The 14,095-nt window shown below is 42.1% G+C and overlaps 1 protein-coding gene across 1 annotated transcript in view; it reads left to right on the top strand.

Annotated features, from left to right (window-relative positions):
* MGAM (maltase-glucoamylase) overlaps positions 1-14,095 on the top strand; it is a 147,397-nt gene that overhangs the window by 59,878 nt on the left and 73,424 nt on the right. Inside the window, exons 4-10 of the mRNA XM_064289623.1 lie at positions 1,984-2,106; positions 3,227-3,336; positions 3,791-3,942; positions 4,785-4,956; positions 6,680-6,779; positions 9,195-9,307; positions 9,666-9,791. Coding sequence (XP_064145693.1) covers positions 1,984-2,106; positions 3,227-3,336; positions 3,791-3,942; positions 4,785-4,956; positions 6,680-6,779; positions 9,195-9,307; positions 9,666-9,791 — 896 coding nt within the window. The remainder of the gene's footprint in view (positions 1-1,983; positions 2,107-3,226; positions 3,337-3,790; positions 3,943-4,784; positions 4,957-6,679; positions 6,780-9,194; positions 9,308-9,665; positions 9,792-14,095) is intronic.

The raw sequence follows: 14,095 nt of genomic DNA, 5'->3' as shown, positions 1-14,095 counted from the left end.
ATATACAACACGTTGTCACATCCTCCTGGAAATGTGCTTTGCAGAAACTCAGCCCAGAGTTCACCAGAAAGGAAATGGGTATCATGAGAACTAATTGGCCCTTCCCTTTTCAATAGCTAACTAAGTAACCTAGTGCATGTCCCTTCGCCTTTTGAACCTTGACCTCTTGGCCTGGTTCTTCACTTTTAGAATGATGTAGAGGTTGGTTAGTTATCTATTTCAGGGTAATACATTACTCCAAACCTAATGGCTTATGGCGACATTTATTTTCTCAGTTTCTGTGAGTGGGAATCTGGGTGTGGTGTAGTGGGGCCTCTGGCTCAGTGTCTCTCCCAGGCTGTAGTCAAGGTGTCATGGAGATGGCGGGATAATCCTTTTTATAGCTCACACTGTGGGTGCTGGCAGGACTCAGCTTCTCGAGGCTTCAGTTCCTCATTTTCTGGCTGTTGGTGGAAGACACCCTCAGTTCCTTGCCATGTGAGCCCCTTCATAATGCAGAGATCACTGCACCCAGAGTGAGAACCCCGACAGGGAGAGGGAAAGAGAGTAAGCTAGATGGAAATCAGTCTTTCTCTAATCTCATCTTGGAAGCAACACCCCATCACACCTGGTGTATTCTAGTAGTCAGAAGTGAGGGCAGTGGTGGTTCAGTGGTAGAATTCTCATCTTCCGTGAGGGAGACTTGCGTTCGATTGCCAGGTGACACACTTCATGCACGGCTACCACTTATCTGTCGGTGGAGGTTTGCGTGTTGCTGTGATGCTGAACAGGTTTCGGCAGAGCTTCCAGACTAAGCTGGACTAGAAGAAAGCCTTGGTAATCTAGTAAATACCAGGAAGTGGGTATCTTCGGGGCCATCTTCACTGTTGCTGTTAGCTGCTGTTGAGCTGGCCTCCAACTCATGATGATCCATGCACAATGGCATTGGATTATTGTGATCCACAGAGTTTTCACTGACTAATTTTTGGAAGTACATCACTAGGCCTTTCTTCCTAGTCCATCTTAGTTTGGAAGCTTGGCTGAAACTTGTTCAGCATCATAACACGCAAGCCTCCAATGACAGACGGGTGGCGGGGCCATCTTGGAAGCTGCCTATTGCACATGATTAATTTTTTCCTCAAAGATTCAGCCTTTTTTTTATATTGATTTAATTCTAAAGTTGAAGTGACCTTAAGTGATCATCTAAATCATTTGCTGGTCTTAACAGGTAAATAATTAATAATGCTAATCTAATAGCATATATCCTTCTTTGAAGAATTTTTTAAATGGAAATTCTCCAATTTCCTTTGATTATTTATTCAAACATTTTATCTCTTTACTAGTCTTCAAGTTTATAAGTCCAGTTACATTCTCTTAAACATTCTCTTACTTTAATTTGTTTAATTTTTATATTAACTTATCAAAATTTAATTTTTTATTTTAATTAATTTATTTTAATGTCAATTTATTTATTTTATCCCACTTTAATCCTAAATAAGGATTAAAATCTATTCAGGTGTCGGAAAGATTACTTCCTGCCTTAGGAGAAGTTAAAAGATCATTTTCTATGTATTTATAATGCATAGTAAAAGCCAATTAGTTTGATTTCAAAACCTCCAAATAAAGTTGGTTGCACAGTCTTAAAAAAAAAAAAAATGTCAAAGCCAGTATAAATGAAGTTCCACTTGGAAGTTTGGAGTGTGGTTTAGAACATCGAGGTACAGGCTTATCAGCTTGATTCTGGTGAAAGGAATGGCAGGCACTGTGCTCAGAGGGCAAGGTAGCACCGTAGTGTGGAAGGGCACTGGTCAGAGAAATGCGTGCGAGTGCGGCTCTGCCATTGCCTGCCTGGGAAGTGGCACAGCTTCGCTGACTCTCGGTGCCGTCACTTGTACCATGAGGTTAGTTAATGAAACCACAGGCTCAAAAGACACATGCGCTGTACTTCATAAATGATAGTCTTCTACGATACACGGAGTTCCTTTGACAATCTTCCCTTGTTTCAGGCCACGTGTGACCAGCGAGGCTGCTGCTGGAACCCTCAGGGAACCATCAGTGTGCCCTGGTGCTACTATTCCAAGAGTCACGGCTATCAGACAGAAGGAGACCCTGTGAACACAACGGCAGGTAAGCCAAGCGGATGCTGCAGGAGGCAGGAGCTCTGGGCCCTTGGGGGTCAGCTCAAGACCCCAGAAAAGAAAAGGTGGGCTACTATGCACAAGAAGGTGAGCACACTCTGAGACATGGTCTAGTGAATACTGCCACCAAGGGCACGTGGCTCTGCCTCAGGAGTTCAGAGACCATCTCCACTCCCGGCTCCACCAGTGCACCTTCGTGACCTTGGGCAATCCTGCCTTCCTTGGCTCACTGCATTCTCATTTTGAATGTGAAGGTTTTGAATTCAGCAATCCCTGTGACTATTTCCAACTCCGTTGTTAGTTGCTTTGAGTCAGTTGTGACCCATGGCCACCCCATGTGGCAGAGTAGAATGGCTCCATAGGGATTTCTTGGCTGTGATCTTAAAGAAAGCAGGTCACCAGGCCTCTCTTCTATGATACCACTGGGTAGGTTCAAACCGTCAACCTTTAGGATAGCAGTTGCTGCAAACTGTTGGCACCACCCAGGGATCTCACTATTATGCAGTTTTAATGATAAGGATGCAATTCCAACTTGACCAATATTTTACGGAATTTACCTAGTCACTGTCTATGTTCATGAACTGAACACCCTTCTTTCCCTTCCCTCCCTGAAGGGCAGAGGGAGTGTAATAGTGGGCATTCTGGGTGATACCAGAAGATTGTTACTATGGAGAGGGGCTCTTAGCATAAGGAAGAGGTGTGTCCCCTCCAGTGGCCCTTGGCCCAATGAGCTCTACTCTCCTAAGGTCCTGAAGCTCACCTGGCTCACCGTGGACCTCGTGACTTGAAACCAAGTTCTAGGAGCCCCTGTCACGTCACAGGAAAATGACTGAGAAGGGAGAGTGTCTACTTACAACACAGAGCAGCTGAGGGGCTGCAGGAATGGGAGCTGAGTCTTTGGGGAGGGGGGGATGTGCAATCAGACTTTGTATAAGAGATACCTAGGTTTCTAGAAAAGGTAGTAAGAGTCCCTAGCCTCAGGGTCTGGCCCCAGGTAGGGCATGTGGATAAACAAAGGCTCTTCTGACTTAAAGCCTAGTTTTTATGTGGCTGTCATTTGCAAATCTACAGAATGAACTATGAAAATCTTTTCTCCCCTCACACGTTAGGATTCACAGTCCAGCTGAGGAGGCTGCCTTCTCCATCCCTGTTTGGAAGCGATGTTGACAATGTCCTCCTCACAGCAGAATACCAGACATCCAACCGATTCCACTTCAAGGTTGTGGTTTACCTATTTTTAAAAATCTCTTTGGGGGATTCTTGTTCCCTTCTGGGGACTGAAATTACTACAAAATAGAAAATTTTGTGAAAGGAGGTATTTTTCGCTATTATCATTATTCCTATTTAGCTCCTCTAGCCTTTCCTTAGTGTGATAGCTTCCTAAACATGTATTATAGATTTGATTGGTGAGCTTTGATGTTCGTTAATTTGCCCTAGATACCACGTGAAATGTAGTCGGGAGGTGAAGAAAAGAATTATCACAGCTTTGAGAATTCTAGGGGCAACTCATCTCTTTTTACCCACGTGTTAGCCATTTGAATTTGGTGGTGTCCAATGTCATAATGATGTCATTGGGTCAGTGTCCGAGTTCTCCAAGCACAGATACTGAGAAGCACCGATATGGTTGGGAGAATTTTCCACTTTGGCTCTTTTCCCTTCCTCTCCCTGGACAGTTAACTGACCAGGACAAAGACAGGTACGAAGTACCACATGAACACGTGCAGCCTTTTGAAGGAAATGCTCCTTCTTCATTGTCTTACAAAGTGGAAGTCTCCAAACAGCCGTTCAGCATCAAAGTGACCCGCCAAAGCAACAACCGTGTTCTGTAAGCTTTGAAGATGTGTCTGTCTGGGGATCAAGGTGGGAAGGTCACAGGGGTCTTCCAACAGTATTCCTGAAGGTTGTAAGCCCACTGTTGGTGACAGGCTGTCTTTCTACCTCCAAATGTGTACTTTCTCTGCCTTCCATCTTCTTTCCTTTTTCTCATTTTTTTTTTTTTTTACTTTTCCCTTCGTTTCCTTCATCCTAACCACTTATCCAGCAGGCAGTACTTACTGAATAACTACTGTCCTAAAAAGCATAGTGTTTTTGTCACATGGCATAGTGTCTGGGGACAAATCTAAGAAATGTGCCACATGTACCAGCCCTCAAGGAGTCCTGGCCTCTTGGCATCCATGGAAAAATGCTGCCAGAGGGTAAATTGTGAAGATTAAATAGGGAGCACTGGTGGCACAGTAGTTAAGAACTCAGTTGCTAACCAAAACTTATGGGGCAGTTCTGCTCTGCCCTATAGGGTTGCTATGAGTTGGAATTGATTTGATGGCAATGAGTTTTTAGTTTTGGGTTTTACTGAGTCACCAAGGAGGCTCTGGATGGTGCAAACGGTTAATGCACTCAGTTGCTAACCGAAAGGCTGGAGGTTCGAGACTACCCAGGGGTGTCTTGGTAGAAAGATCTGGTGATCTACTTCCAAATTCAACCACTGAAAACTGTAGGAGCACAGTTCTACCCTGTCACATATGGGGTCTCCGTGAGTTGGCATCAACTCAATAATTGGTTTGTTTTTTTTGAATTACATCATCGAGGTATAAAGAACACTTTTCTAAGCAGTTGTGTTCTCTCCACCCCACTTGCCCACCTGTCTCTGTTTTTCCCACCTGTGTCCAGGTTTGACTCAAGCATTGGGCCCCTCCTCTTTGCCGACCAGTTCTTGCAGTTATCCATCCTCCTGCCCAGTGCCAACGTGTACGGGCTGGGGGAGCACGTGCACCAGCAGTACCGCCACGACATGAACTGGAAGACCTGGCCCATCTTTGCCAGGGACGCATTCCCCAACGAGGTGAGCTCTCAGTGGTGGTGGTGGGGAACGCTCCACTATCATGGCCTCACTGTTGGAGGTTGTCTCTAGCAGTACACTGTAGTAGTTCAGAGTAAGATTCCGGGAGCAGACTTCAGGGCTTGAATTCTGGCTCTGCTACTTCCCAGTTACGTGGTCTTGTACCTTTAGCCCCTCATCTATAATGTGGGTGCTATACTACCTCGTAGGGCGAGGAACAAATGCACTGATACATGTAAAGTTCCCAGGTGAGTGTCTGGCACATAGTAAATGCTCTGTAAATGCTGATAACTTTAAATTACACTTTCTCTTTGAACCAACTAGTTGCAGAGAAAATGCAATGAATATCTGGACTCTGTTCTGCATGTTGGTTATGCTCTCCATATTTGTAGGCTTGATACTTAAAAATCATCAGTTTACCAGGTTTGTCAGCAAAGTAGGATAAAGTATCAGCCAAAACACTGTACTAATCATTTCTTGTGTGAAGAATGGTTGGAGCAGTGAAAGAAAAGACAGACATTTTCCCCCCTTTTTTCCTTTTGTCTACTTTTGTTTGTTGTTTGCTTTGAGTACTAAACTCAAAGCAGAATATTTTCTAGGCTCAGCAATATTATATTCTGGGGTGTTCCTGATTAAGCAAAACCAGCGGTTGAATGAAAGGGGGGCATGGGAATACTTTATTAAGCAAGTGTTTTTATACAGTTACAAATAGTTTGTCTCTATTCACCAAAAGAACCCACAAAAAAAGTCTGACTAACTGCATTTAACAGGCAAAGGAACTGAGGCTCAGAGAAGCCACATAAATAGCAAAGTTCAGAAAGTCTGTAGATAACAGAGCTGGGATCTCGGCCCTGGCCTGTCTGCTTTAAAGCCCATACCTTCTGCTATACCATTTGCTCATGAGAGAATCAGAGAAGGTGTTGAGCCAGAGCAGCTCATCTGGAAAAATCTGGTGATAACTGCATAATTACAGAGCCCCAGACCTTTGCACTCAGAGGGCTCTTTCTTGGCTCAGGCACTACTGAGTTGTCAGAGAGTCAGGCTTTCAGGGCCTCCCTCCATCTACTGAATTAGAACCTGCATTTAAATAAGACTCCCACATAATTCAAATGCACACCACATTTTGAGAAGCACTGTTTTAGAGCAGTGATTATTAAACGTGACCCCACACTGGGGAAATTTAAATTTAAGTATCACTGTCTTCTCTCATCCCCAGAGATTCTGATTTAATTGCTCTGGGTCCAGCCTGGGTTGAGAGCTATGGTGGGAAGTCTAGAAGCCTAGCTAGATGCCTAAACCGGAACTCCATCTGGTTGCATGTTAAAAAGGCACCTGATTCTCATTAAGACTTGATGGTACCTTTACAGATGGCTTCAAGTCAGGTGAAGACAGGCCTCTTTGAGAGGGGAGATTTTTGGAACATGATTTCAGAATTCCTGCCCTCCTGTCTCTTAACAATATCATAACCTTTCATAGTCCTGCTAGATATATGGTGACAGCTGGTCCATTCAATAAGAAAACACTAATTCCCTTGGTTAACATCAACCACAGATAGACCCATATTCTTAAATTCACTTGTGTCCTTTCTGACCATGAGTCCCCTGTTAATTGAGTAATTCCTGCTGGTTGATTATCCGATTAAGACTGATTTACTAAGCCATTCCCTGCAATGTGGAGTTTAGACAACTAGGTCGTGAATGTTTGGCTTTTTGTGATTTTTCTGCAGGATGTAAAGAACCTGTACGGCACGCAGACGTTCTTCCTATGCCTTGAAGATGCTAGTGGCTTGTCGTTTGGGGTGTTTCTGATGAACAGCAATGCCATGGGTAAATGATCAAAGATACATGTTCATGAAAAAAAGCACAGGAGAAGTTTTTAGTTTGATTCTTTATAGCACTATGGTAAAAAGAATGGGATCCTTTCAGAATGGCTGGGCCATAGCTAAGGGTGGAGTATGTTGCTGGTCATTCCATCTCTACTTCATTACCTGTTGACCCCTGGGAGCCACGAGTAGGGATTCTTCTCCTAGCTTATTCAGATCTTCCTGAATCTGGCTCTCTCTGTTGAAATATTTTCTATTGTGGAGTTAAGAAGACAGCCCACCCTTTCCTATAATCTACTCTGAGACGGTTTCCACCAGCTTGTTCTTCTCCCTCCTGAACATTTCCTCCAGTAAACAAACAAGCCAGTTGCCGTTGAGTTGACTCTGACTCATGGCTCCCCCATGTGTGTCAGAGTAGAACTGTGCTCTATAGGATTCTCAGGGGCTGATTTTTCAGAAGTAATTTGCCAGGTCTTTCTTTCAAGGATCCTCTAGGTGGACTTGAGCCTCCAACTTTTTGCTGAGCAGCCTATTGCTTAACCACCACGCAAGGACTCCTTCCCCCAAGTAAAGGCGTTGATATGAATGCAGGCAGGAAAAAGCCAGTTGCTCTGGTCCTAACTATGAGAGCATCCAGGGCTAACTGGGAGATACAACTGAGCAGATAATGTTATGATCAGATGTTCCGAAGGCAGAAAGGTCAAGTGCAGTGGCAAGAATGATATGCAGAGTAAGATCAGATTCCTTCAGATCGAACAGTGTAACATTGTGTTGTTGTTGTTAGGTGCATCGAGTTAGTTCTAACTCATAGTGACCCCGTGTACAATAGAACAAAACACTGCCTGGTCCTGTGTAATCCTCACAATTGTTGCTATGTTTGAGCCAACTGTTACAGTGTCAGTCCATCTGCTTGAAGGTCTTCCTCTTTTTCACTGACCCTCTACTTTACCAAGCATGATTCCTTCTTCAGGGACTGGTCCCTCCTGATAATATGTCCAAAGCACGTGAGATGAAGCCCTACCATCCTTGCTTCTAAGTAGCATTTTAGCTGGATTCCAGAAAGTGTCAAGCTTCTCCATTTTTGATCAATGATTCTCAACATTTTTTCTGCTGTACCAATAGCAACAGCTGCCAGTAGCAATGAATCACAAAAGAGAAGGAACGAGTATCAGAATCTCCCGGGGTTGACAGCAGGCATAGGCTCATGAGGCCCTCTTCTTCTCAATTGAGAATCCTGGGAGGAGATCAGTGCTACCAAAGAATGGTGCTCGGAGAGGTCACAGACTGTGTTTCAGGTCTACAGTGAGATACTAGCAGACACTGAAAGTGAGCATTGCTGTTTCACCCAAGTGCATGCACAGGCCTTTTCCTAGTAGTTCATTTTCATGTCATTTTACAAAACTATGAATTTGCAATGGAAATTAAAAAAGAAAAAAAAAATCTCCTTCACCACAGATTGTTGGAGAAGCAGAGGACTGGATGATCTCAAAGGCCCAGCTTAGCTCATTAGTTTCCAAACTACCAGGCAGGGAGAAGAGACTGAGTGATGCAAGGACATTACTGAGTAATGAAGAACATCACGCTTTGTAAAGTAGAGGGTCAGTGAAAAAGAGGAAGACCCTCGACCAGATGGGCTGACACAGTGGCTTCAACAATGGGCTCAAGCATAAACAATGACTGTGAGGATGGTACAGGACCAGGCAGTGTTTCTTTCTGTTGTACATGGGGTCACTATGAGTTGGGACTGACTCAACAGCACCTAACAACAACAATGAAAGGAATGTACAGTTCCAGGTATGAGACAGGGACCAGCAACAAGCTCTGGCTCAATGGGAAACTCCTGGAACCTGGATTTTCTGTGTGGGCTGTTCCTGTAATCAAGAAATATAGTTCGGTAGACTGTAAGGCCTTTTATTTCTAGATGCAAACCAAAGCTATAAGGAGACCTCACCTCTAAGAATGGCCTTTGGGGTGTACAGCAATTTTGAATGTATAATATAATCTCTGCCATTGTCGAGTTTGGCTCTTGCTTGGTGTGAGATTCAAAGATTAGGCAAGAACCTTAGTGTGTCTCATTGGGTTGTGTTTCTGAAGTCACATGGGGTATGGATGGGGTAGGGACAGTGTGCACCGAGGTCGTGGATGTGGTTGATTTTTCTTCAGAGTCTGGGGCTGAGCACAAGAAGTTAACATGCTCCAGTCACACATTGTTGAAGTCTGTCATTGACTCCAGTGCTTGGGATCTTGTGTGCCATGATGGCAGGCCTTGGACATCAGAGTTCGTCACTTTGTATACAAAATGCAGAACTTCAGGATCACCTTATTAATGTTGACACAGTTGTAGTCTTCTGGCCTAGATACTTGTGTTTATTTCTCTAGGATAAATTCTAATTTTTACTGTCTTCATTTTTAATTCAAGATGTTGTCGTCCAGCCTGCCCCAGCAGTCACGTACCGTGTCATTGGGGGCATTCTCGACTTCTATGTGTTCTTGGGAAATACTCCAGAACAAGTTGTTCAAGAGTATCTAGAGGTAAATGTATGATTTTATGATCACCACCAAGGAAATCCTAAATAACACAAAGAAAAGTAAATTTAATATGGAGGTGTGACTCTCAAAAATCTGCTATTATAAATTTCTAGCATTAGAGAAATGGAAACCTGCCTAACAGCATTTGTATGTTATAGATGAAGGTGAGAGAATTCAAAGAAACATGACCTTAACCACTATGATTTTTAAAGGGGTTGAGAAAATAAGATTAACATTCCAACAGTAAGGAAACAGTGAGCTGAAAGATGAAGTATGTTTGATACTCCCAAAATGAATGCTTTGAAAAAGTTTTATTGAAAATAGAATATCTGCTAACATGCATTTCATTTACTTCTTTCAGCTCATTGGACGGCCAGTCCTGCCCACATACTGGGCTCTTGGGTTTCATCTCAGCCGTTATGATTATGAAAGTCTCGACAATATGAAAGAAGTGGTGGAGAGAAACCGAGCAGCTGGGCTCCCTTATGTAAGTTGTTGTTAGTTGCCATCGAATAGGTTCTGACTACAGGATGACCCAATGTGCCGCAGAACAAAATACTGCCTGCTTCTCTATTGGACAATATTCTGTTGTGATCCTCAGGGTTTTCATTGGCTAGTCTTCAGAAGTAGATCGCTAAGCCTTTCTTTCTAGCCTGTCTTAGTTTGGAAGCTCCACTGAAACCTGTTCACCATGGGTGACCCTGCTGGAATGTGAAATACCAATGGCATAGCTTCCAGCATCACAGCAACGCACAAGCCATCACATGCAGTATGACAAACTGACAGATGGTGGGATGTAAGTTAGGCTTTAAAAAAAAAAATCCTCCCAAAAAGGAACAATAACAGAAATAAAAAAACCCACTGCTGTCGAGTCGATTCTGACTCATAGCGACCCTATAGGACAGAGTGGAACTGCATCATAGAGTTTCCAAGGAGCACCTGGTGGTTTCAAACTGCCGACCTCTTGGTTGGCAGCCATAGCTGCTAACCATAACAAAAATAAGAACAACCAATTATACTTTCTTCCCTTAGTGTTTTTTTTTTGTTATTAAAAAAAAATTATGTATTTACGTCCTATCAAAACCTCTGGGACACAACAAAAGCAGTGCTCAGAGGCCAATTTATATCGATAAATGCACACATAAAAAAAGAAGAAAGAGACAAAATCAGAGAACTGTCCCTATAACTTGAACAAATAGAAAGCGAGCAACAAAAGAATCCATCAGGCACCAGAAGAAAACAAATAATAAAAATTAGAGCTGAACTAAATGAATTAGAGAACAGAAAAACAATTGAAAGAATTAACAAAGCCAAAAGCTGGTTCTTTGAAAAAATTAACAAAATTGATAAACCATTGGCCAGACTGACTGAAGAAATACAGGAAAGGAAACAAATAACCCGAATAAGAAATGAGATGGGCCATATCACAACAGACCCAACTGAAATTAGAAGAATCATATCAGATTATTACAAAAAACTGTACTCTAACAAATTTGCAAACCTAGAAGAAATGGATGAATTCCTGGAAAAACACTACCTACCTAAACTAACACAATCAGAAGTAGACCAATTAAATAGACCCATAACAAAAAAAGAGATTGAAACGGTAATCAAAAAACTCCCAACAAAAAAAAGCCCTGTCCCGGATGGCTTTACTGCAGAGTTCTACCAAACTTTCAGAGAAGAGTTAACACCACTACTACTAAAGGTATTCCAAAGCATATAAAATGATGGAATACTGCCCAACTCACTCTATGAAGCCACCATTTCCCTGATACCAAAACCAGGTAAAGACATCACAAAAAAAGAAAATGACAGACCTATATCCCTCATGAACATAGATGCAAAAATCCTCAACAAAATTCTAGCCAATAGAATTCAACAACATATCAAAAAATTAATCCACCATGACGAAGTGGGATTTATACCAGGTAAAAAAAAATTAAAAAAAAAAAATTTTTTTTTTATGCAAGGCTGGTTTAATATTAGAAAAACCATTAATGTAATCCACCATATAAATAAAACAAAAGACAAAAACCACATGATCTTATCAATTGATGCAGAAAAGGCATTTGACAAAGTCCAACACCCATTTATGATAAAAACTCTCACCAAAATAGGAATTGAAGGAAAATTCCTCAACCTAATAAAGGGCATCTATTTTTATACAAAGCCAAGAGCCAACATCACTCTAAATGGAGAGAGCCTGAAAGCATTTCCCTTGAGAACAGGAACCAGACAAGGATGCCCTTTATCACCGCTCTTATTCAACATTGTGCTAGAGGTCCTAGCCAGAGCAATTAGGCTAGATAAAGAAATAAAGGGCATCCGGATTGGCAAGGAGGAAGTAAAATTATCTCTATTTGCAGATGACATGATCTTATACACAGAAAACCCTAAGGAATCCTCCAGAAAACTACTGAAACTAATAGAAGAGTTTGGCAGAGTCTCAGGTTATAAAATAAACATACAAAAATCACTTGGATTCCTCTACATCAACAAAAAGAACATCGAAGAGGAAATCACCAAATCAATACCATTCACAGTAGCCCCCAAGAAGATAAAGTACTTAGGAATAAATCTTACCAAAGATGTAAAAGACCTATACAAAGAAAACTACAAAGTACTACTACAAGAAACTAAAAAGGACCTACTTAAGTGGAAAAACATACCTTGCTCATGTATAGGAAGACTTAACATAGTAAAAATGTCTATTCTACCAAAAGCCATCTATACATACAATGCACTTCTGATCCAAATTCCAATGTCATTTTTTAATGTGATGGAGAAACAAATCACCAACTTCATATGGAAGGGAAAGAAGCCTCGGATAAGCAAAGCAACACTGAAAAAGAAGAAGAAAGTGGGAGGCCTCACTCTACCTGATTTCAGAACCTATTATACAGTCACAGTAGTCAAAACAGCCTGGTACTGGTACAACAACAGACACATAGACCAATGGAACAGAATTGAGAACCCAGATATAAATCCATCCACATATGAGCAGCTGATATTTGACAAAGGCCCAGTGTCAGTTAAATTGGGGAAAAGATAGTCTTTTTAACAAATGGTGCTGGCCTAACTGGATATCCATTTGCAAAAAAATGAAACAGGACCCATACCTCACACCATGCACAAAAACTAACTCCAAGTGGATCAAAGACCTAAACATAAAGACTAAAACGATAAAGATCATGGAAGAAAAAATAGGGGCAACCTTAGGAGCCCTAATACAAGGCATAAACAGAATACAAAACATTACCAAAAATGACGAAGAGAAACCAGATAACTGGGAGCTCCTAAAAATCAAACACCTATGCTCATCTAAAGACTTCACCAAAAGAGTAAAAAGACCACCTACAGACTGGGAAAGGATTTTCAGCTATGACATCTCCGACCAGCGCCTGATCTCTAAAATCTATATGATTCTGTCAAAACTCAACCACAAAAAGACAAACAACCCAATCAAGAAATGGGCAAAGGATATGAACATGCACTTCACTAAAGAAGATATTCAGGCAGCTAACAGATACATGAGAAAATGCTCTCAATCATTAGCCATTAGAGAAATGCAAATTAAAACTATGATGAGATTCCATCTCACTCCAACAAGGCTGGCATTAATCCAAAAAACACAAAAGAATAAATGTTGGGGAGGCTGCGGAGAGATTGGAACTCTAATACACTGCTGGTGGGAGTGCAAAATGGTACAACCACTTTGGAAATCTATCTGGCATTATCTCAAACAGTTAGGAATAGAACTACCATACAATCCAGAACTCCCACTCCTCGGAATATACCCTAGAGAAATAAGAGCCTTCACACAAACAGATATATGCACACCCATGTTTATTGCAGCTCTGTTACAATAGCAAAAAGCTGGAAGCAATCAAGGTGTCCATCAACAGATGAATGGTTAAATAAATTGTGGTATGTTCACACAATGGAATACTACGCATCGATAAAGAACAGTGACAAATCTGTGAAACATTTCATAACATGGAGGAACCTGGAAGGCATTATGCTGAGCGAAATTAGTCAGAGGCAAAAGGACAAATATTGTATAAGACCACTATTATAAGATCTTGAGAAATAGTATAAACTGAGAAGAACACATACTTTTGTGGTTACGAGGGGGGGAGGGAGGGAGGGTGGAAGAGGGTTTTTTACTGATTGGTTAGTAGATAAGAACTGCTTTAGGATAAGGGAAGGACAATACTCAATACATGGAAGGTCAGCTCAACTGGACTGGACCAAAAGCAAAGAAGTTTCCGGAATAAACTGAATGCTTCAAAGGTCAGCGGAGCAAGGGCGGGGGTTTGGGGACCATGGTTTAAGGGGACTTCTAAGTCAATTGGCAAAATAATTCTATTATGAAAACATTCTGCATTCCACTTTGAAATGTCGCATCTGGGGTCTTAAATGCTAACAAGCGGCCATCTAAGATGCATGAATTGATCTCAACCCACCTGGATCAAAGGAGAATGAAGAACACCAAGGTCACACGATAACTAAGAGCCCAAGAGACAGAAGGGGCCACACGAACCAGAGACCTACATCATCCTGAGACCAGAAGAACTAGATGGTGCCTGGCCACAACCGATGACTGCCCTGACAGGGAGCACAACAGAGAACTCCTGAGGGAACAGGAGATCAGTGGGATGCAGACCCCAAATTCTCACAAAAAGACCATACTTAATGGTCTGACTGAGACTAGAGGAATCCCGGCGGTCATGGTCCCCAAACCTTCTGTTGGCCCAGGACAGGAACCATTCCCGAAGACAACTCCTC

This window comes from Loxodonta africana, chromosome 8 (assembly GCF_030014295.1).
Source record: "Loxodonta africana isolate mLoxAfr1 chromosome 8, mLoxAfr1.hap2, whole genome shotgun sequence".
Taxonomy (NCBI): domain Eukaryota; kingdom Metazoa; phylum Chordata; class Mammalia; order Proboscidea; family Elephantidae; genus Loxodonta; species Loxodonta africana.
Note: the sequence above shows the minus strand (reverse complement) of the source record. Positions and strands in the feature narration are given on the sequence as shown.